This window comes from Sceloporus undulatus, chromosome 2 (genome assembly GCF_019175285.1).
Source record: "Sceloporus undulatus isolate JIND9_A2432 ecotype Alabama chromosome 2, SceUnd_v1.1, whole genome shotgun sequence".
NCBI lineage: Eukaryota > Metazoa > Chordata > Lepidosauria > Squamata > Phrynosomatidae > Sceloporus > Sceloporus undulatus.
Window position 1 is genome coordinate 143,009,214 of NC_056523.1, and position 23,045 is coordinate 143,032,258.

Sequence of the window (23,045 nt, forward strand, 5' to 3'; positions counted from 1 at the left end):
ACCACCATTTTTGAAGACCTGGCGCGAGAGGAGGCAGGCGGAAGGAACTTCTTCCCGGAGGAGAGCCAGCCACCCGGATTCAAAGCTCCACGTGGCTGGTTTTTTGAAAGGTTCAAAAGGAGGACCGGGGGATCCATCTGTCGTCCGTCACGGCGAGGCGTCCAGCGCAGACCACCCAGGCCGCCGCCGAAGCATTTGTCATCAAGTTTCAGGCATGATGGGGGAGGAAGGCTACGTCCGCAGAAGTGTTCAATTGCGACGAGACTGGGCCTCTTCTGGAAGAAGATGCCTCGCGCACCTACATCACCGGTGAGGAGAGGAGATTGCCAGGCCAAGCCTATGAAGGACCGCTTCACACTTGCGTTGTGTGCGAATGCCAGCGGGGACTGTAAGATCAAGCCCCTGTTGGTCTACCACTCAGAAAATCCAAGGGCCTTCAAGTACACAACATTCAAAGGACAGGTTGCCAGATGTTTGTGCGTTTCCAATGGCCGCGCATGGGTCACAACGCCTCCTTTTCGTGGGTGTGAGTGGATCAACAGTGTCTTCGCCCGACTGTGAAGCGGTTACCTGGAGGAAGAGGATTTGCCTTGAAGTGCCTTTCCTCCTCTTGGACAATGTTCTGCCACCCGCTGGCCTGGAAAGGACATCCTTGCAGGTTCTCCTTCATTCAAGGTCCAGTTTTGCCGCCCAACACGACCTCCTCTTGCAAACCCATGGACCAGCAGGGGTTGATTGCCAACTTCAAGAAGATCTACACAAGCCACCTATTTCAAGCGTTTGTTTGATGTACGGAGAGGAGAGCACAAGCTGGACCTTCGAGAGTTCTGGAAGCAGCATTTTGATATCGTCGTGTGCTTGAAGATGGTGGACTTGGCCTGGCGGAGGATCCAGGCGCAACTGATTGCTGCGGTGGAGGGAGCTGTGGCCTGATGCTTCTTCCTTGGAAGGGTCACAGACCGAGGGGTGCTGAGCCAGGGGAAGAGGTGGCTGGATGTTTCATCGCAAGGTCCCTGGGACTTGACGTGGACAGGGACGAGGACGTGAGGAATCATGAGGAGACAGTTGAGGACCTGACAACAGAGGTGACCTGAAAGCTCTGTGGCCATGCAACACTCGCGTGGATGAGGACTGCTCCATTTGACAGGGGCCGGAGGAGGGAGGCTGCGGGGGCATTTTTGCCAACGGCAGAAATGAAAGACATTTTGCGGGCAATTCCACAATGTGTCTTCTTATGTTGAGAAGCATGCACCCTGAGAAGTGCTCACCAGCCATGCCATTACATTTTGATATGTCTGCCTTTTAGCCATTAGGAACCATGCTTAAGGCCCGCAAAAGCAGACTCCTTTGGACATGTTCTCACAAAGAGGGAGAACCGTCATCCAAGAAGGGCAAAGGTGCTGAGGACCCTTAAAAAAAACCCAAATTTTAAAAAAAATTTTTTTTGTTTTTATTAAATGGTTAACTTGTTAAATTGGTTGAATTTTTTTAAATTGGTTTGAATTTTTTTAAATTGGTTGTGTGAATTGGTTAAATTGGTTGAATTGGTTGTCTTGTTGGGTTTTAAATTTGGCTATTTTGGGCTGCCCCCCATCCTCTCTCCTCCTCCTGCCTCACTCTGGAATGCCAGGACAGAAAAGATAAGTCAAAAAAATTTTTTCTTTATCCTTTACAACCTTTAGAATGGACCTGCAAGTCATTCTTAAGCTCTTTAGTGCCTCAGGCAACTTTGCATTACATTGTATTGTAGGTACTTAGCTTAATAGGCCTCTATTGTACCTTTGTTTTGACTTGCAGGTTCAGTCTGAGGTCATAGAACGCTTAGTTATTTTCAATGGAAAAAGTGTTTCGGGTTACGAAATTTTCGGGTTACGAAAGGAATGGCGGACGAATTAATTTCGTGAACCGAGGGGTGCAGGGTGCAGTGTTATGTGTTGTGTGTGTGTGTATACACACACAGATATACACACATATCACATTGTGGTACTGCCAAAAGTGTGAAGCCGTATTTATGTGTACACACAGTCGTGTGTGTGTGTGTGTGTGTGTGTGTGTGTGTACATACATTATTAATAAAATAATAATAAAAAAATTTATTTGTATACCGCCCTTCCAATGATCATGGCGGTGAACAACAGGAAACAATACATACAATACATGTATTAAATGCCGTACATTACACAAAACTATTAAAACCAATACTAAAACCCCATCAACCAGCTACCATTGCTGTCGAAGGGGGGGAAGACTAATTGGAGATTTGATTCAGGGAATGCTAGTCGGGAACAGGAAGGTTTTTAACTCCCTCCTGAACTGGGCCAGGGAGGTGGCCGAGCGGAGCTCTATGGCAGCGTGTTTCAGGGGCCGGGCGACGATTGGTATTGGTTTGACCTCCTTGCTGTGGAGTGGGGCTAGTTCAGCCCCTGGGACCCTCAGTAGTTGCTGCCCAGATGTTCTGAGGGTGTGGGGGGCGGAATGTATGGGGAGAGGCGGTCCTCAGGTATCTGGGCCCAAGCCATGTAGGGCTTTATAGGTTATGACCAACACCTTGTATTGTGCCCGGAAGCAAATTGGCAGCCAATGCAGATATTTAAGTACAGATGTAATGTGACTGGCCCTGGAAGTGCCGTGACCAGTCTGGCTGCCATGATTCTGTACATCTGAGCTTCCGGGTGTGGTACATAGGTTGCCCCATGTAGAGCGCATTGGCTAGAAATCCAATCTGAGGTTTACAGAGCATGTACCACCGTTTCAAGGTCTCTCTGGGCCAGGTATGGGCGCAGCTGGCGAAATGAGCCGAAGCTGTATAACAGGTGCTTCTTGACCGTCGCATCCACCTGAGCTGTAAGGTGAAGCGACGAATCAAGAAGCACCCCGACTGCGCATGGAGTCCTTCACGGGAAGCGTGATCCCGTTCAGGACAGGTGGAACCACCGCATTCCTGGACCAGGGAACCTATCACAAGTACCTCCATTTTCTTGGATTTCAGATGAGTCGGTTTCCCTCATCAGCCCATACCGACTCAGACAGGTCACGAGAGAGGGAGACGCCATCCTCAGTACTGCATCAGTCGGAGACATAGAGAAGACTATTGGGTGTATCAGCGTACTGATAACCCCTCGCCCCATGTCTCGATGATCTCTCTCAGTGGTTCATTGTAATGTTAAAAAGCATGGGAGACAGAATGGCTACTTGCGAGGGACCCCAGATATAAGGGCCCTCTTATAGGAGCACCACGTTCTCCAGCTGCACCATCTGGAACCTCCAGAGAGGTGGGACCAAACCACTGGGCCGCGATGCCCCCAATTCCCACCTCTGCCAGGCGCCTCAGAAGGATAGCATGGTCTAATGGTATCAAAAGCCGCTGAGATGTCCAAGACACCAACAGGGACACGCTTCCCCTGTCCCTGCCAGACGGAGATCATCGACCAAGGCGACCATGGCCGTTTCCCATAACCCGCCCGAAAGCCGGTTTGAAATGGGTCCAGATAATCCGTTTCGTCCAAGATCGATTGAAGCTGGATTGCAACTGCCTTCTCGATCACCTTCCCCAAAAATGGCAATAGCGATACTGGCCGATAATTATTATGCATCAGGGGGTCGAGGGAGGGCTTTTTTAACAGCGGTTTTACAGTGGCCAATTTCAAGCTGGATGGAAATTGCCCGTCCCTCAAAGATGTATTTATAATCCGGTGTAACAGCGAGGTTACCACCGGCCCCCCCTGAGCCGCTAGCCATATATACACACACACACACATACACACACACAAACTGTGGAGCAGCCGAAAGTGTAATGCTGCATGTGTATGCTTACACACACATCTTTGTGTGTGTGTGTGTGTGTGTGTGTGTGTGTGTGTGTGTGTATATACACATAAACATATACATTTCCCCCCACACACACACACACACACACACAAAAGGTTTCTGCTTCATCTCGTTCAGTGGAAAAATCGCTCCCCAGCCCCGGCAGTTGTCCTGAAAGGGGAAAGGGCCACCGGAAGAAGATGGGGGAAATTCCAGCACAGCATCATGGGAAATTTGTAACCGGTGGTCTTCAGGAGAACCAGCGGATTGGATGTACACACCAGCCAAAGCAGCAGAGGTTTCGCACTAGCCATCAATACGGATCCCGCCGATCCACTAATTTTGCGCACTCGCAAAACGGAGGAGCCGGCTGCCTTCAGTTCAGAACCCAGCCGTGAATACGCATTGGCCAAAGCGTATTCACGTTATATTGCATTGGTCAATACCTATTCTGAGCTCACAGGTGTAGAACACCAATGCAATATAACGCGAATACGCATTGGCCAATATGAACTGACCCTACTTCCGCGCTCAGAAAATCTCTGTGTGGTAAGGTCCTTAGTTTTTCCCTGAGACTGAGAGCATATGACTTGCCCAAGGTCAGTCAGTGGGTTTCATGGCCCAGCTGGGAATTGAACACTTGTCTTTATTATTATTATTATTATTATTATTATTATTATTATTATTATTATTATCATTCAAACCACTATGCCACTGTGCCAGTTATGATGCCACTTGCTAAACACCATCCTCCCCACCACCATCCCAATATCCATGCAGTAAAATTGCCAGTCATTACATAGTGACACAAGAATGATGATACCATAGAAGATAGTGAATAGAGACGCACACCCTAAACTGTGTAGGAGGAAGCACCACACATGAGCTGACTTAAAGCTGTAGGTTGCATGATCTGAAGCAACAAGGGCTGCAATCTACACTGCACAAATAATCCAATTTGACACCACTTTTAACTGCCATGGCTTAATGTTGTGGGTTTCTGGAAGTTGTAGTTTTCCGAGACATTAGCCTTCTGTGTCAGGCTCTGGTGCCACAACAAACTACAATTCCTGGAATTCCATAGCATTGAAGCATGTTAGAGTAGTGTCAAACTGGACTGTTTCTGCAGTGAGGGTGCAGCCAAGAAGAGAGTGGCCACTTCATAGAAAACACTCATTCCTTGGGTGTTTTTGCCAAATTACAACAATTGCTTAATGAAAAACAGGCAAAAATAGAATCCAGGCCTCTTACTGCACAGCAGGCCAAGTGCTCTACCACATATTGAAGGGGAGGCCCCATGTGGTCTTTGTATTCTGCCAGGAGCTTGGGTTATGACATACAACTCACATACATAAAGACACACAGAGAAAATGCTCTGTGAGTAGAATCCAGAGATCCCAGTCTTCAGGGACCATATTCTCAAGCTTCAGTTCACTGGAATAGTAGACTTGTGTTTGAGAGATCATAGATTTTATGTCTCAGTTCAAGGAGATTTGAGTGAGGCAGCGCTGCGTCTCCCCGAGAGTATTAGTCAGGAACAGGTCACCCTCTAATCCAATTTTGTAGTTAACTTTGAAATAGAAGGGAATAGCCATTCATTGCAGCAAAGGGAGCATGATCCTGAAAGGATATACCTGGATGCCATTTTGGCCATGTTTCCCAGCAGAGAAGGGGTGAGCATCCTGACTTCGGGTGGCTCCGCCCACATGGCTCCTGATAGGCAGGTAGAAAACAAAGACGACAGTCGGGGCCCTAGCCCTGCCCCTGTGGGCGGAGCTACCCCGAGAAACCCCAGTCTTCTTCCTGCCTTGCTCCTGGTAGGACAGATTTTACTACACTCCCTCAACTGGGAAATCCTTAGCTCCCCAGACTCGCCTGGCTCCCTCTCTCTCTCTCTCTCCTGCTCCATTTTTTCTCTCTTTCTCTCCTCTTCTCTACATCCGACTCCATGTCTACCCCTACCTCGACGACCTTTTGATCCAGTCACCCTCCAGAGGTCAGGGACTTCACGACACCTACCAGATCCTCATGTCTCTGCAGGAACACGGATTCCTGGTGAACTTAGAAAAGAGCACCCTGGCCCCAGACCACCAGATTCTCCACCTGGGAGCCCTCATAGACACTCAGTCGGGAACTGTGCGCCTACCTCCGGACCGGATCCAATCCATTCATGAAGCCATAGCGAAGGTCCTCACAGCCCCACGAGCCAGTCTCCAGCTCCTGGCTCATCTGCAGGGACTCATGATTGCGGCCATCCCGTGCCTGCCGTGGGCGAGGTTCCACGCCAGGCCTCTACAGTGGCTTCTCCTGCCTCACCAAAGATCCATCGCCCTCAAGAGGCCCAAGATGATACTTCTTCCCAGCAAGGTGCGGCAGTCCCTTCGTTGGTGGACGTCCGAAGCCATTCACGGCAGCATCCGGATCTGGAGATCTCCCAGGGTCCAGATAACTACGGACGCCAGTCTCCTCGGATGGGGTGCTGTCTGCGGTATGCAGTTAGCTCAGGGCCGCTGGAACAAAGCGAAACAGGTCCACAGCATCAACTGGCTGGAACTGTGAGCGGTTCGCCTAGCTCTTCAGGCCTTCAAGCAGACGGTTCGTCACAAACCCGTCCTTATAAGAACAGACAACATTACTGCAAAGGCTCACGTCAATCGCCAAGGGGGAACCAGGTCCCGGTCCCTGATGATCAAAGCTCAGGCCCTTCTGAGCTGGGCCAAGGACAACCTCACATCCCTGGAGGCCGAACACCTTCAAGGATCCCTAAACTCCGAAGCTGATTGGCTAAGCCGCACGGCCATAGATCAGGGAGAGTGGAGCCTGCACCCGGAGGTATTTCAGGCCATAACAGTCAGGTTCGGCAAGCCAGTACTGGACCTCTTTGCCTTTCCATCCAACGCCAAGACACCCAGATTCGTCTCCAGGTTCCGAACAGAGGGAGCCGTAGACGTAGATGCACTCAACTGTCCCTGGCCAGAAGGACTTCTCTACGCGTTCCCGCCAACTCCGCTACTTGTAAAACTGCTGTCCAGAATTCGCAGGGCCAGAGCTCAGGTCATCTTAGTGGCCCCAGCATGGCCCCGACGACCCTGGTTCTCCGAAATCCTCAGCATGGCAACCCAGAGTTTTCCCCTGCCAGCCAGGCTGGACCTCTTAGCCCAAGGACAGATCCACCATCCAGACCCAACCTGGCTACAGCTTCACGCCTGGAAATTGAACACCACATGCTGACAGGCTACGGCTATACTCCAGAGGTAGTGGAATCCATCCTGGCATCTAGGCGTCAGTCCACCCTTAGAATATACGAGTACACCTTCAGAGCCTTTAAGAGATGGTGTAAACGCAAGAATAAGGATTTCATCAATTTTTCAGTTTCTACGGTCCTGCAGTTCCTCCAGGACGGTTTTCTACAGGGACTACAACCAAACACCATAAGAAGACAGGTGGCAGCTATCACTTCCATCCTTCCTCATGAGGACACGGCGAGGATAGCCCTACACCCCCGTATCCGCAGATTGCTCAAGGAGTCACCAACAGGGCACCTCCAACCAAACATCGGTTTCCTTCCTGGCAGCTGCACAAGATCCTTAAAGCCTTGACGGTCCACCCCTTCAAGCCGTTGAGAGAGGTTCCCCTCAAGTTCCTGACCCTTAAGACTTTAATATTGACGGCGCTCACTTCAGCGAGGCGCGTCTCTGAGATAGGCGCCCTCTCGGTCCGCAAGGAATTATGCGTCATCAGGCCAGACTCGGTCCTCCTGAGACCCGATCCGACCTTCGTCCCTAAGGTCAACTCTGTCTTCCACTCATCACAGGACATTGTGCTTCCTTCCTTCTGTCCGTGCCCCTCTAGGGACTTGGAGAAGGTCTGGCATACTCTCGACGTCCGTAGGGCCATAAAGTTCTATCTTAAGAGGACATCCGCCTTCAGAAAATCAGAGGCCCTGTTCGTCTCCTTTAGGCCTAACTCTAAAGGTTAAAAAGGTGTCAGTCTCAACCCTGGCCAGGTGGATTAGAGAATGCATTGTCCTTTGCTACAAGACGCGGAATCTTCAACCGCCGGGGGACATCACGGCCCACTCAACCAGGAGTGCGGCTACCTCTGCGGCGCTGGCCACCAATGCCCCGCTGGCCGAGATCTGCAGAGCAGCCACTTGGAAGACTCCTTCTACATTCGTCAGGCACTATAACCTTGACCTTTTTCAGTCAGCCGAGGCGGCCTTCGGCTGGAGGGTGCTACAACAAGTGGTGTCTGATTCGCCCTCCACGCCAGCCGGCGCACCCTAGTATTTGGCCTGTTTTTATACATCCCGAAGTCAGAATGCTCGCCCCTTCTCTGCTGGGAAACGGAACGTTGGACCTACCTGAGAGACATCCTTTTCCAGCAGAGAAGGTCCGAGCATCCTCCCCACCCTGACCTGCCTACTGGTGCGGGTGGGCTATGCCTTTCAGTTTTGCCATACAGGCTAGACAAGGTGATCCTCAGCTTGAAATCAACTGGGGTTTCTCAAGGTAGCTCCACCCACAGGGGCGGGGGTAGGGCCCCGATTGTCTTCTTTGTTTTCTACCTGCCTATCAGGAGCCATGTGGGCGGAGCCACCCGAAGTCAGGATGCTCGGACTTTCTCTGCTGGAAAAGGATGTCTCTCAGGTAGATCCAACGTTCCGTTTTCTTCTTTCTTGTGTGTTTTGGGGAGATGGGGGGGTGCTTTCAAGGGAGCAACATTTTGACTTTTTTAGGCAGTTTTGGGAGCTTTCAGGTGGTTTGGGGGTAAAGAAATTACCACAAAATCAGTTCAGTTTAAAAAAATGTTTAGGAAGCTTTGAAGGGCTCCTAAAAGATCTCATGGTCCACATTTAGGGGTCCCAAAGGCTGCACACATAAGCCAGGGGACATTCTTTGTCCACCTGTGAATTACAAGTATAATTTAGGTGCAAAACACACTGCAGAAATAATCCATTTTGAGACTGCTTTAACTGCCCAGGCTCAGTGGTAGGGAATGCTGGGAACTAGTTTTGTGAGACATTTAGCCTTCTCTGTCAGAGAACTCTGGTGCCACAATAAACTACAATTCCCATGATTCCCTAACATTGAGCCAGGGCAGTTAAAGCGTTCTCAAACTGGAATTACTTCTGCAGTGTGTTTTGAACCTTAGACATCCAAAAAAATGGGGTAGAAAAAGTTAACAACAAAATGTAAATGAAAGAGTTCTAGGTGTGAATGATTTTCAGTGACTCACTTTTTGCAATACGTATTAGAAATGTGGGGACTAAAGAAAAATTTCACAGGGAAGCAGAATTACTATATGTAGGAGCAATGCCCTAATTTTGGCCCTTCAGATAGCTACATCCCTGACACACACAACAGACACAGAGAAAAGAGGTCTCTCCCAACAACTTTGTGACAGCCTCCCTCTGAGCCAGTTGGTGATGACACCCCCAAGGCATTTTTCAGCCTTTTATTTTTGCCCATATATTGTTGTCAGCATTTGGAAGCTGGGGCTGGTTTTTTTGTGCAGGTCATAGCAAAATGAGAAAGGGTTCCTGATTCTGCCTAGCCCACCCTTCCTGAAGTTGTAATTTTAAAAACAAACAAGAGACATGTTAAATTGACTCACACATGTTCTCATATTACCTAGTATGACCTTAAGCAGCAGCCTCTTGTTCATCAGCTTGATTTTACTAATAGGAAAATCTGAGAGAAAGTGACTTGTCAGCGGTTACTAGTGGTGGCAGAAAATCCCTCATCACATGGCTAAGTATAAGTTTCTGTTTACAGACTTAGAACAAATCAGAGGTGGCTCTTATTTTTCTGCCTGCCATCTAAAATGATGGAGAGCCAGTGGTGGTGTGGGAAAATCCACCATTAAAAGTTTGTTGCTATCCTAAAGTAGTAGAAGAGAAGGGGTATGCTGATAGTGGATATATACGATTGCTAGAATGACTTGTATTAGCAGACACAGCCACTCTGAACTTGTGCTGGCACTCTTGACAGCTGGCATGTTAAAGGGCAAAGGATAAAAGGATCAAGAATGTCCACAAGAAGAAGAAAAAGACAGAGGCTCAATCCAGTGAGAGGATTAAAAGACAAATGTCCAAAGACTGAAGTATAAATAACGATTATAAGAAGGGTGTAGTGACAGGACAAGATGGGTGAGGAGATTAAAATTATATTAAAGCTATGCAATATTTTGAGAGGCAGTGGTGTACTAGTGAGACTGCTGACCTGGAATTTAGAAGATCAGCCTCAAGACTGATGAGCCATGAAACTAACCCTGAGAGCAGGATCTGTTGGACTTTTTTTCTGAAAGGTGGGAGATAAACATGAAGCGGAGTGTAGAAGAATAGGTTGCCCATGAGAATGTGAGAACAGCCACATACAGGGAACTTCACAAGAATTTGCAATAATTAAATTTGTTGGGTGAGCAATAATATCTGGAAATTCCTCTTTCTAGATATTACTCAGTACTCTGATCAATCATAATAGGCTGTGTGTAATCACTACAGTGATCTTATGTGGGGAAGAGGGACATGTGGGATTTGCAGTCTGGCAACATCTGGAAGGCTGCAGAATCTCCAGTCCTGTTACACTGAGATTCCTAGACTTATTTAGCTAGTACTGACAACACCACCTATGTAGGAGCAGCTTTCTAGCACTCCCTTTCCCAGGGATGCAGGTACTGGGAGTGGCGTGGGAAATTAGGACATTTGTTGTTGTGGAACTTCAAGTTATTGCTGACTTACAACAGCCCTAAGGTAAACCTATCACAAGGGTTTCTGGAGCTTAGAGTGTGTGACTTGCCCAAGCTCACCCTTCCCCCCCCAAAAAAAACATTGAGGGGTAGTCATGTTAGCCATAGAGCAAATAAAAAATCCACCAAACACTGATACCTTTATTGGGCCAACCAAAATGCACATTTTTTGGAAAACTTGTTCTAGGCAATAACCCAAACAGCCTTTAGAAAAATAATATTTAATTTAATTTGTTATTAATTACATTATTTGTACAGACATACTGATTATTGTGTCTTTTAGCTTATCTAAAACATGTGTAAAGTGTAATGTTGTTCCAAGCATGTCACAGCTGAACAATACAAAGTCAAAGTAACCACACTTTTTAGCAATGGGGAGATAGATGATGGGAGTTCTCTGTTGCTGGCATCCCAGCCCATGAGTCTTTTTAAATACTATAGGCTAGATCCAGCATTGATCATGTCATAGATCCATTGAGATAAATAGGTGTTAAAGTAGTTGTGACCAACAATTCAATTTTTTTCATTCAAATTCTTTTTTAGAAAGGACCAATGCTTGTTTTAGCTCAGTTTTATTTCCTGTGGAAAGAACATCTCAAAATGCCAGTTGTAGAACTGTTTATGAAGGAGGGTTGTCAGCTGAAATTAGGGTTGCCATATCCCAGTTTTACCTGGGAAAATCCCGGGTTTGTGGTCCTGGGAGCGTCCCGGCCCGGTTTTGGCCATTTGTCCTGGGCCCCTAGGGGCCCGGGCGCTCTCGCACCTCCGCAGCGCTTGCCGAAGGCCCACAGCTCCTCCTCCTCTAGGCTTCTCCATAGGAGAAGCTGCAGTGTCTCCAACTGCCCACAAGGGGAAGCGGCTGGCCCAGAGGAGGAGGAGCCCAGGTAGGCCTGGGCAGGGCGTTGGGGCGTTGGGGAGTTTGGGGCCGCCATTTGCTGTGTGTTTAGCACGGCAGCGATGGCAGGGGAAAGAGAGAGGCCTGTGTAGGCCTCTCTCCTTTGGTGGGGGGCTTCCCTCCCCTCGTCGGCTCCACCGGCTGCCTGGGATGAAGCCGAGGGGGAGAAGGAAGCCTTGCCACTGCGAGGCTGCCTCCCCTTCTTCGGCTCCTGCTGCAGCATGAAGTCAGAGAAAGGAAGGGAGCCTTGCCTGTTCCCCTCTTCCTCCTCTTGTTCTTCTTCCTCCTCCTCCTCCTCTCTTCCTCCTCTTCTTCCTCCTTCTTCCTCCTCTTGTTCTTCCCCTCTTCCTTCTTCTTCTTCCTCCTCCTCTTCTTCTTCCCCTCTTCCTCCTTCTTCCTCCTTCCTCCTCCTCTTCTTCCTCTCTTCTTCTTCCTCCTCCTCTTCTTCTTCTCCTCCTCCTCTTCTTCCCCTCTTCCTCTTCCTCTTCTTCTTCCTCCTCTTCTTGTCCTCCTCCTCTTCTTCCCCTTTCCTCTTCTTCTTCCTCCTCTTGTCCTTCCCCTCCTCCTCTTCTTCCTCCTCTTCTTCTTCCCCTCCTCTTCTTCCCCTCTTCCTTTTCTTCTTCCCCCTTCCTCTTCTTCTTCCTCCTCCTGTTTTTTCCCCTCTTCCTCCTCTTCTTCTTCCCCTCCTCCTATTTTTATCTTCTTTTTCCTAGTTTTCTTCTTTCTCCTCCTTTCCTTCTTTCTCGTTCTCATTCATTTTTCTCCTCCCCCTTCTTCCTCCTCTGTTGTTGTTGTTGTGTACTTTCAGCTGCTTTCCAACTTATGAGGACCCAGTGAAATGCCCAAATGTGCTTCGTGTGTGTTTTGGAAGGGAGGGGGGGTGGCTTGGCCAGAAAGGGAAGTACATTTCTGCCATCTGTCTAGGAGTAATGGCAAAATGTCCTCCATTTTGATCATGCCTAAGAAACATGCATTTATATTAACATTTTTAAAAAATCATCAAATTTTTTCACGTACCCTCCATTTTAAAAAAAAAATGTGTCCTACATTTGAAAATGTTGTCCTACATTTGTCCCGGTTTGGAGGTCCTGACTTATGGCAACCCTAGCTGAAATCATGTTACGAAGACGGTCATCTTGGGATTTTTGTTTCCTGGAGTTAATGGGGGTATTGGTTTGAGTGTTGGACAACAGCTCTGGAAACCAAGGTTCAAATCTCTTTTCAGTGATGGAAACCCACTGGGTAACTTTGAACACGTCACACTCTCTTAGGCAACAGCAAATCTCATATGAATAAGTGTTGCCAGTAAAACCCTAAGATAGGTTTTCCATTAGTCAGAGTTGACTTGAAGGCACAGAAGAACAACAGATTTGCTAAGGGTAGCCATGTAAGTCTGTGTGAGCAAAAATAGTTGTTCTTTGATACCTTTGATATGTTGATGACAATTAGTCTTTAAGGCCAACGTATGAATCTAGTTGGTTTTGATAGAGAACTGAGCAGCCTAGGTATCTGTTATATAAAAATACACACAGCTGTCTGTGAAACCAACAGCAGATGGCGTCCACTGAGCCAAGAAGTTGGTCCTGCGTTTGGCAAAAAAACAGAAGAGATGATACCAAAGCAGCCGGCTTTGGGCACGTGGGGTCGAGCCTCCTGTCGGAAAGAGTCCAGCTGTGAGTCTGGGCTTTCGCCAGGCTGGGGGCTGCAGTAGTGGCAGTGTTACCACAGCCTCCTCCATCACAAGCAACTCAGCAGCAGCAACAGCAACAGCTCACTGGCAGGTAGGATGGATGCTTTGGGGAACCTGGAGGTGTCTCTGGTGATATAAAGCATGGTGGTGGAGACAGGAGTGAGGAAGCTATCAGAAAAGGTATGGTGATATGAGTGCAGAGGGACGCCCATGGATAGGAGATAAAACTTTGGCAGGATTTACTGTGAGCAGGAAAGAGGTATGCAATGCATGGACATTTGAGGAGTAGGTCCTGAGAAATGTCAGATGATCATAGTAGAGATTTTAATGAAATCAGGAAAATGAGACTGGTATGGTGTGAAGACAGTGAAATATATAAACTGTGGTATTAATTCACATTCATACATTGTATCATGTGAAATATAAAATAATACTTTGGGACTATGTTAAAATTAAAAATGAAGTAAAATTACCACATTTCAATCATTCAACAACTGTAATGTATTTGGTCTTGCTGGGGAACATTTGGCAATAATATTAGTTCTTAATTTTCTCACAATTCTATTATTGATTATTCCAGATATTTTAGGTAAACATTAAAGCATTGTTTCTGTTTCTTTAATTCTACATCTCCATTCCTGGGTAACTCTTAATTTACTAACTTATTTCTGCATCCTTCCTTTTACAAATTATTGTATACCAAGATGATTATTATCCAAATTATTTATCTCCAAATGATTGTATATGCTTGGTATAATTGTGGTTTGAATATTCTGTATAGTAATATTATAGCACAATGCTGTGGTAGACTGTGTTCCTATCACTGAGACATATAGCTGGATGTAATACTTGCTTTCTATTGTGGAAGGACAATGAGTGAGCGCACCTTCATAGCCATCAAGCCTGATGGAGTGCAGCGAGGCCTGGTAGGAGAAATTATCAAGCGATTTGAACAGAAGGGATTCAAACTGGTAGCCATGAAATTCATGCATGTAAGTTTTCTTTGTCACTGCTGCTTCTATTAAGGTGGTCATCCATCAGTAGTACTTGCTTAACCAAAAAGTTTTCTGATTATTTACCCAGCACTTACCATTGCCAGTTCCCCCTGCTTTCTAGCTAATTATTTTAATTAACTATTTTATTGGTTTGACAATATTTTATTGTTTTATTATTTTTAGTACAGTAGTTGACTTTATTGTACCTTTTTGATTGTGTGCTACTTTGAAATTTTAGAAATGAAAAGTGTAATAAAAATGCTAATCAGTTTATCAGTTCATAAATTAATAAATGTGGTGCACTTCTCAACATGGAAGTCAAAGCGATACCTGTTCGTTTTCAATATAGCCTAATATTTTGGAATCTTTCCAAAATCTGGCAGACGACAAAGCCATGCTGAGTACTCTAATTTTAGTAAGTGGTGTCCTTAGTCTGAAAGGTGTGTCCTTAATAGTAGATTTTACACTTAAAGCTTTGGCTATTCTTGGAGCAGCAAAAATGGTTTAACCATGAAACTGACTTAAGTAGAAAGCATCTTGACAAACAAACCAAAATAAATATTTGAGACTGGTTTTACGTAGCTCCTCTTTTTAATATAGTGCTGGGACCAGTCTTTGAAAAGGAAACAGGCAATTTAAAGATTAATACTGCTCCTGTGGCTAATGTTATGTGACATAAGATGCTCTTAAGTTCTTATGCTAAGCATTTTGTTCCCACAGGCATCCGAAGATCTCCTGAGAGAACACTACATTGACCTGAAAGACAGGCCATTCTATGTTGGTTTAGTTAAATATATGCATTCTGGGCCTGTTGTAGCCATGGTAAGTCTTCAATAAACAGAAGCAATATAAATATATAAATATTATTTATGTGGTTACTGAAAGCTTTAAAATGAGTCAAATTATCTTGATTATACTTGATTTAGGAGTTCTTAACACAGCCAAAATGTATATATATTCTTGTGGCTGTGGAGAAAGCTAAGGAGATTATGGATTAATATGACTTAATCAATCATGTACAGTAGTCAGTATTCTGTTCTCAAACAGCAATTTGGCCACAACTGCAATATACAAACAAGTATAGTGCACTTGCATGATTCGCGGGTGCGCCAGCCACTCACTGGAAGAGGCAATGACACGCGTGCCGTGCCGCATACACAAGCCCGTTGTTTTCAATGCGGCTTGGGCATACGTGGTATTTCCCTTACGCAGGGGGGTCCAGAACATAAGAGAAAGGCACACTGTAATGACCATAATAACTGCACACCTCCTTGATCCTATTGTCTCCTTGTATAGCTTCCATAAGCGTGGTGCTTAAAAGTTCAAGTCACTATAAAGCAATATCATAAGTGAGAATTATCCTGCCAGTGAGGATTACAGGAAGAGATGCTTTCTGTTCTATGTGATTTTCCAATCTCTTATGCTGTGGTTGTCACAGAGGGGAGGGCCAAACTGGCTCTTGAGAGGTGACATGGCAACATCTCTCAGCTCTAACAGGCTGTCCATATCTGATAATTTACCACAGACATGGAAGTTTGCAACATGTTTGACTGTACTAGAGTACATAGCTATAAATTAAAATGGCGTCTCTTGTATAAAATGGCAAAATCAAGTCTTGCTTTTTGGAATTCATATATTTTTAATACTTTCATGATGTGGATTGTTGAATCTGTGGATATGGAGGGCTGAGTGTACTACCCATTGGACACAGCTCCATGTAAAAGTGACTATGTGTCTGCCAACAAGGGAACCAGCTGATAACTTTGAACTGCTGATAACCTTCAGAGCTCATAAAAGAGATGTACAAATATAAAACATATTAAAATCCTAAACACAATCTTATGACACAACGTTGGTCCTCCAGGTGTTTTGGACTTCAGCTCCCAGAATTCTTGACTGTTGACCAAGCTAGCTGGAGCTTCTGAGAGGTGAAGTCCAAAATACCCGGAAGATCAAAGTTTGGGAACCATTGCTATTGCACAGTCCTGGTGCTGGAAAACAGTACAAGACAAACAGAAAACAAGTTTCTCTGGTTTTACCCAACCAGGCTGCCAGCACTGAAAACTTTATTTCCATAAATAAATGCCATCTCACCTCATTTGGAGTGTACACAGAAGAGGGCTTTTGTAAATGACCTTAATGTCCAAGTAGGTGTATATATGGCACAGTTAACTTATTGTATACTGACTCTTACTATGTTAGTCCTTTTAATCTGAGTTCTTTGTTGAAGGTATGGGAAGGTCTTAATGTAGTGAAGACTGGGAGAGTAATGCTGGGAGAAACCAATCCTGCAGATTCCAAGCCTGGCACAATTCGTGGGGACTTTTGTGTACAAGTTGGCAGGTAAATTCTGAACCAATCTACTGTAAAATTAAATTGCCGGGTAGTAATAGTCTCTACTAAGCCTGAGCACTGAAAAAATAGTACATCAGATTTTCTGGGAACTGTTATTGTGGCCTGAATCTCAGTGACTTTTGAGATCTCATGCTATAGTATGGGATATAGGAAATGATCAATAAATAACATGTGTGTTTTAAAATTAAAAAATTTACATATGGGATGAAAGGGAATAGTTACAATAGTGAAGCTTCTGGAGCTTCTCTTAGTGCAGGAGTGGGCACCTTCTATCAGTTCAGGGCAAAGGTTGTACCCCACAACCCAGGGAATGCACTCAAGCACTGAAATCAGGTAATACAGTGGCAGTAGAAGCAAAAAGGAATTTCCCTTTAAGAACAAGGAGTATGAGAAAAGTGTACTTACTTTCCAAGGACGATTACTTCCTGGAGGATTCCACAAGTACAGTTCTGCAAGAAGATGCATGTGCATGTGGCAGAGCTGCATCTGGTCCACGGGCATGCCTTGCCTACCTGTCATTGTGTTTTGTTTTCAGAAAGTGACCCAGAAATCCCAGGTGCCTAAGAAGCTTCTATTTTCACATTGTCATAGCATCTTTCTTTGTTACTTCTCAAACTTCCTGCTGAAGACCTCTTCCTGTTAGTTACACAATTCCTTATAGTACTGCAAGTTATGGCCTTGAGATATATTCAGAGCAAAAAACAAAACAAAACCCAATCAAGAACAGCCTGTTAAAATCTATTAAAAGCTCAGTTTGTGATATGCTTTTATAGCATTTTGTAGTTTTGTTGTTGTTGTTAACTGCCTTCAAATCAACTTCAATTTGATGGCAACCCTGTGGATGAGATATTTCCAAGACTCCCAGTCCTCTGCCTCTCTGCTCAGGTCCTGCAGGCACAAGCCTGTGGGCTCCTTGACTGAGTCTAACCATCTGGCATGCAGTCTTCCTATGTAATACCTTCCACCTTTCCTAGCATCATTGTCTTTTCTGATGATTCATTGTTTTCGCACGATGTGGCCAAAGTACAACAGTCTCAATTTAGGTGGAAAAGAGATTCCACCTCAACATAAGGAGGAACTTCCTGACAGTAATGGCTGTTCGACACTCCCTCAGAATATAGTGAGGTCTCCCTCCTTGGAAGTCTTTAAACAGAGGCTGGATGGCCATCTGTCAGGTATGCTTTGATGCGTGGCAGGGGGTTGGACTGGATGGCCCTTGCGGTCTCTTCCAACTCTATGATTCTAGTCATCTTGGCTTTTAGAGAGAGTTCAGGCTTGATCTGTTCTAGAATGTATTTATTTGTCTTCTTGGCCATTCTTAGTACTTTTCTCCAGCACATCTAAAATTACTTGATTTTCTACCTATTGGCTGTTTTGTTTTTTTATGGTCCAGCTCCCACATCTGTACATGGTAATGGGGAATGGCTAGGACTATTATTCCTTTAGTGTTTAGAGTTAAGTCCTTACATTTTATGATTTTGTCCAGTTCTTTCATAGCTGCCCTTCCCAATCCTAGTCTTCTTCTGAATTCTTTGCCACAGTCTCTGTTCTGATCAGCATTTGGACTAAGACACGGGAAGTCTTTGACTATTTCAATTTTTTAATTGTCTGGGATAAATTATTGTAGATCTTGCGTGATCATTATTTTTGGTTTTTTCATGTTCAGTATAATCCAACCTTGGCACTTTCCTTCTTGACCTTCTTAAGTAATTGGTCCAAGTCTTCATTTGTTCCTACTAGTAGTATTGTGTCAGCTGCATATCTTAGGTTGTTATTGCTCCTTCCTTACATCATCACTGCTGCTCCCTCTGAGTTCAAGCCTGCACTATGTATAATATTTTCTGCATATAGATTGAATAAATAAGGTGATAGTATGCAGCCTTGCCTGAACCCTTTTCCAGCTGGGAACCACTTATCTCTATTCTGTTCTAATGGCAGCCTCTTGTCCCAGGTATTGGTTATGCATCAGGTCAGTCAGATGTTGTGGCATTCCCATTCCTCTAAGCTCAGGCCATAACTTTTTGTGATCTATGCAATGAAAGGCTTTGCTGTAGTCAATAAAAGACATGCAGATTTTCTCCTGGATTTCTCTGGTGCACTGCATTATTTTCAAGTGGTGAAATCCAATGATACATGAACAGACTTATATTTGTACAAAAGAGGCTTCTCTTTCAACCTCCCTTTCAGTCCCCCCTCAAATCTGTTGGACAGTGCCCATTAATGCTACAAAGCACTGTGGGCTTGCATGGGAGACTGCGGTAAGCAGAGGAATACAATCTTCTGGTAGTTTCTATCCAAGAGATGAATAATACTGCTCAATTAAACCCAAGATAAGGATTTTTTTTAAAGGACTGCTGAAAACTTTACATCTAAATGTGGCCCTCTGGGGAAGAAACAATGGTTCACCAGCACTAGTAATCTAAGTTGCTTTATTCACAGCTATCAAAGATACTGAGGCCTAGATCCAATTGTTCATCCCAACTAGAGCCAGCCCATTGAATAAATAGGAACCTGCTGAGTCAGATCTTCTTTTCTACTTGGGTCTACTGTAGTTGGGTTTAACCATCGCATTTAGGCATTTTTGTCTTTCAAAGGTGTATGTGAATTCCACTAAACAATCTACTGGAACATAATTGGGGAGATATTATTTCAAAACAATCAAGTATGGGTGCTTCCATTTTGCAATCAACTAATCAACAGTTTATAAACGTACATCCAGATTATGCTGTCTTCCATTTGCAGGCCTCTAGTCGTTCCCCAGTTTTCTGCCTTTGTTCTTGACACAAAAATCCCATTATGCCAAGGACAGGAATCCTGTGGGCTGAGTGGCAGTGGGCCCCAAGCTCCAACCTCCTAATTGGAAAAAATAAGATGTGTAAAAATAGCCTTTTCTGCTCCTAGGAATTCCCAGGAATGACAGTTTTGCCTTAAAATAAGGGAGAAAATTTCTGTATAAAATAATTTTTCTGGTCTTGGAAACTTCCAGGTATTGCAGTTTTGTCTTAAAAGAAAGTGTAAACCTTACACCTTGCCCCTGAGCAGGAAGACTACAAAACCAAAAGTGGACTTCTGGCTACTTCCTTTCCTCTCTCTCCTCCCTTCTCTGCCTTTCCTTCCTCTCCTCCTCTGCACATTGTTTGCATCTCTTGCAGGGGACTGGTATAACCTGTATTATGTCTGGATGCTAAAAATTGATCCCCTGACCTGAAGAGCTTGCCCACCCTTGTATTAAGTGGGGTAGGAAGAATAACTCATGGGTGGACAGGAGCCATTTGCTTGTCTCATGGTTCACACCACCATTCACAGCATGACCAGAAATGATGTCATTAAAAAAAAAAGCTTTTATGGTCTTAGACCAGTGCAAAGGAGTGGAAGGTGATGTCATGTCACTTCCGCTTCTGAACCTCAGCCAAAAAACAGCTATTTTACCATTTTTCTAGGACTTAGCAATAATAGGGGCCAAGTTTTGTGGCTCTCTGAGTGAGCTTTGTTGGGGGTTGTAATTGAAATGTAATTTGGGCCCCCAAATCTTCCAAGGCCACAAGTGGATCCAGGAGCTATGTACAGCTCATGGGCCACACTTTCCTCTCTCCTGGAATAGTTCTGTAATGTCTTTTCGTTATTAGCACTAGGCATGGCCCACCAGTCTGGAAACATCCTAGAGATCCATGCATACACTCTCCAAGACTATTTGTTATTCTTGTGTGTCTTCAAGCGGTTTGGGCTCCCAAATCTTCCAGGGCCACACGTGGATCCATGAGCTAAGTACTGTATAGCTCATGGGCCGCACTTTCTTCTCTCCTGGAATAGTTCTGTAATATCTTTTAGTTATTAGCACTAGGCATGGCCCACTAGTCTGGGAACATCCTAGAAATCCATGCATACACTCTCCAAGACTATTTGTTGGTCTTGTGTGTCTTCAAGTTGTTTCTAACTTTTAGCGACCTTAAGGCAAATCTAGTACAAGGTTTTCTTGGCATAATTTGTTCAGAGGGAGGTACCCTTGTCTTATTCAGAAGTTGAGAGGATGTGACTTTCCCAAGGTCATTCAGTGGATTTCTATGGCCAAGCAAGGGTTCAAACCCTGGTCTCTAGTCATAGTCCAGTAAACTACACCATGCTGGCCCTCCTTCAATATTAAAATGGCAAAAAATATCCTTGTTTTTTCTTAAAGGGAAGATAATAAAAAGCTATTATATTATTCCTGCATTTGTAAACGTCTGCTTGTTTAACATATCACCAATTAATTAAATTTATTTATATTTGTTTAGAAATATAATTCATGGCAGTGACTCTGTAGAAAACGCGGAGACGGAAATCAACCTGTGGTTCACTCCTGAAGAACTGGTTGAGTACACAAAGTGTGATCATGAATGGATTTACAGCTGAAACCTAGTATGTTACCCTAGATTTTCCTATTGTTCCACTGACAATTGGTCTTTAAACTTCCCCTACCACAATTCTTCTTTAAGGTTGTGTTTCTACACACACAACATGCTTTCAAGTATATTTTTGGAAGCATTAGTTGTATTTTAAAATACATATATCATAATGTTTGATGTTCTGCCTGAACAAAAAGGTTTTACTTACTGAATTATAATTTATTTATTTACTATTTATTCTACTACTTGAGGTGAAAAAGGGAAATGCTCCCGCTCCCTCTCCTAGCCAAATCATACTGTGTAATACCAAAGTCTAGCAAATTTATTTTATTTGTCTGCTTTAGGATTTTTTTTTAGTATTGAGAGTAGAAAATTCCAAAATAAATTCTCCCTGAGAATAAGAAAAAATACAATGAAAAGTAAAATAAAATAGCAATTTGCTCCACTTTCATGACAGTCAAAATCAACTGCCTGGTGTGTATGTCTCACTCTGCCCAATAGTACAGTTGCCCCTCCATTTTCGCAGACTTGGAGTCCGCGTCCCTTGGAAATACGTGGGGCAAATGGAGGGCAACACCATGGCGCATAGGAGCGCACGGCCATTTGTGTCAATAGGGACTCCAACATTGGCGATTTTCCATTTTTGTGGGGAGGGGATCCAGAACAGATCCCTCACAAAAACGGAGGGGTGACTGTAGTGCTGGACCAAAATGCAGATCTTAAATTGATTGTATTAACTAGATCTAACCCAGTATTTTAGACTAAGCTTATGGTTATGTGTTTCAAAGATGATAATGTATACCTTGGTTACAGAATTGGTTGTACAAGTGATTTGGCAAAGACATTATACTGTATTACCTGACACTGATCAGCAGAACAGCTGCTTTAACCTTAAAATGCCAAGTGATGGCTGCTCTAAGTCTGGTAAACCACTGCATTATAAGGTAATTGTTATACCGAGTAAATAACCACATAGTGAAGAATGATAAAAGTTGTACTGTAATGAAGCTGTATATAGTGTAACAAATGTTAGCAAAGATAACCATGTTACTGTTTCAATATAAAAATGAATAGTCTTGTAGCACCTTAAAGAATAACCAGTTTATTTCAGTATAAGCTTTTGCTAAGGACGTATTTTGATGCAAATTCTTCCTATGTTGAGTTGAACACCATGTTGTTCCAAATGGATATGCATGGGTTACAATATCACTTTGAAAATAAAGCTTTACACAGATGGTTACTCCTTTGTTCCCCCTCCTTCACCCCAGCGTTGCTCACTTGTGTCATTTTAAGCCATGATAAATATAGCTGCTTATGAAATGTACTTTTATGAGAAAAGAAGATTAATGTGTGAGGCCATTCAGTAAGCTCTGTCCTTCTGTTACTCATTTCTGCCATTCTGTCAGAAAATAAGGATATTACAGAACCGCTGCTTCATTCAGCTGAGCTATCCATTTTCTTTATTACATCCGCATGCATGTTGTCTTCTCTTATCAGGATTATGAGATGAAACATACACAAACAGGTTCAGTTCAGATAACATGCCAAACCAGAGTTGAGCAATCTCATTTATGATCTGGGAGGGTGTCTGGAATGGGGGGGGGGGAAGTTTGTGGTGTAGCAGGAAACCAAAATTCAGAAACAATGGTTTTCAGATCATGGATGAAGCCAGGTTGTTGAACTGAGTTCCTATTGCAAACATTTCCAGAGGAGCAGTCATGTTAGTCTTTTGAAACAACAAAGAATCTGGTGATGCCTTCAAGACTGACCATTTATTATTTGGGATAAGCTTTTGTGAAATAAACCTGCACTGATGTTGCAGTCCCAAAAGCTTATGGAAAATAAAAGACTTTAAGGTTCCACAATATCATTTCCCATTTAAAATGATGTGAGTTGGCCATGCCTAAAGTCCCATTGATATCAGTGGAAGTTCACCTAACTTAGGATTCAATGCTATTGTTGATAATAATTAGATATTTAAATGATGTGTGAATTACTCTCCTGAAAAAGCTTCAGGAGACTGAAGTGCAGAGACTGGTAGAAAATGAAGGCAAATGGGCAGCTATAATTATGAGTTGCCTGTGCATTTGGAAGCATACGGTTTGTTTTCTCAAAAATGAACCCAAGATATGTATCCTTCTTATCTGTTGTGACTGGCTCCAGCAATATAA

At 44.3% G+C, this 23,045-nt stretch overlaps 1 protein-coding gene across 1 annotated transcript in view; it reads left to right on the forward strand.

Moving 5' to 3' along the window:
- The window catches only part of NME1 (NME/NM23 nucleoside diphosphate kinase 1), a 27,520-nt gene extending 5,705 nt beyond the window's left edge, over nucleotides 1-21,815 (forward strand). The window contains exons 2-6 of the mRNA XM_042452489.1: nucleotides 13,004-13,233; nucleotides 14,011-14,134; nucleotides 14,858-14,959; nucleotides 16,368-16,480; nucleotides 20,764-21,815. Of these exons, the coding sequence (XP_042308423.1) occupies nucleotides 14,015-14,134; nucleotides 14,858-14,959; nucleotides 16,368-16,480; nucleotides 20,764-20,881 (453 nt within the window). The 5' untranslated portion in view covers nucleotides 13,004-13,233; nucleotides 14,011-14,014 and the 3' untranslated portion in view covers nucleotides 20,882-21,815. The remainder of the gene's footprint in view (nucleotides 1-13,003; nucleotides 13,234-14,010; nucleotides 14,135-14,857; nucleotides 14,960-16,367; nucleotides 16,481-20,763) is intronic.
- The last annotated feature ends 1,230 nt before the right edge of the window (nucleotides 21,816-23,045 follow it).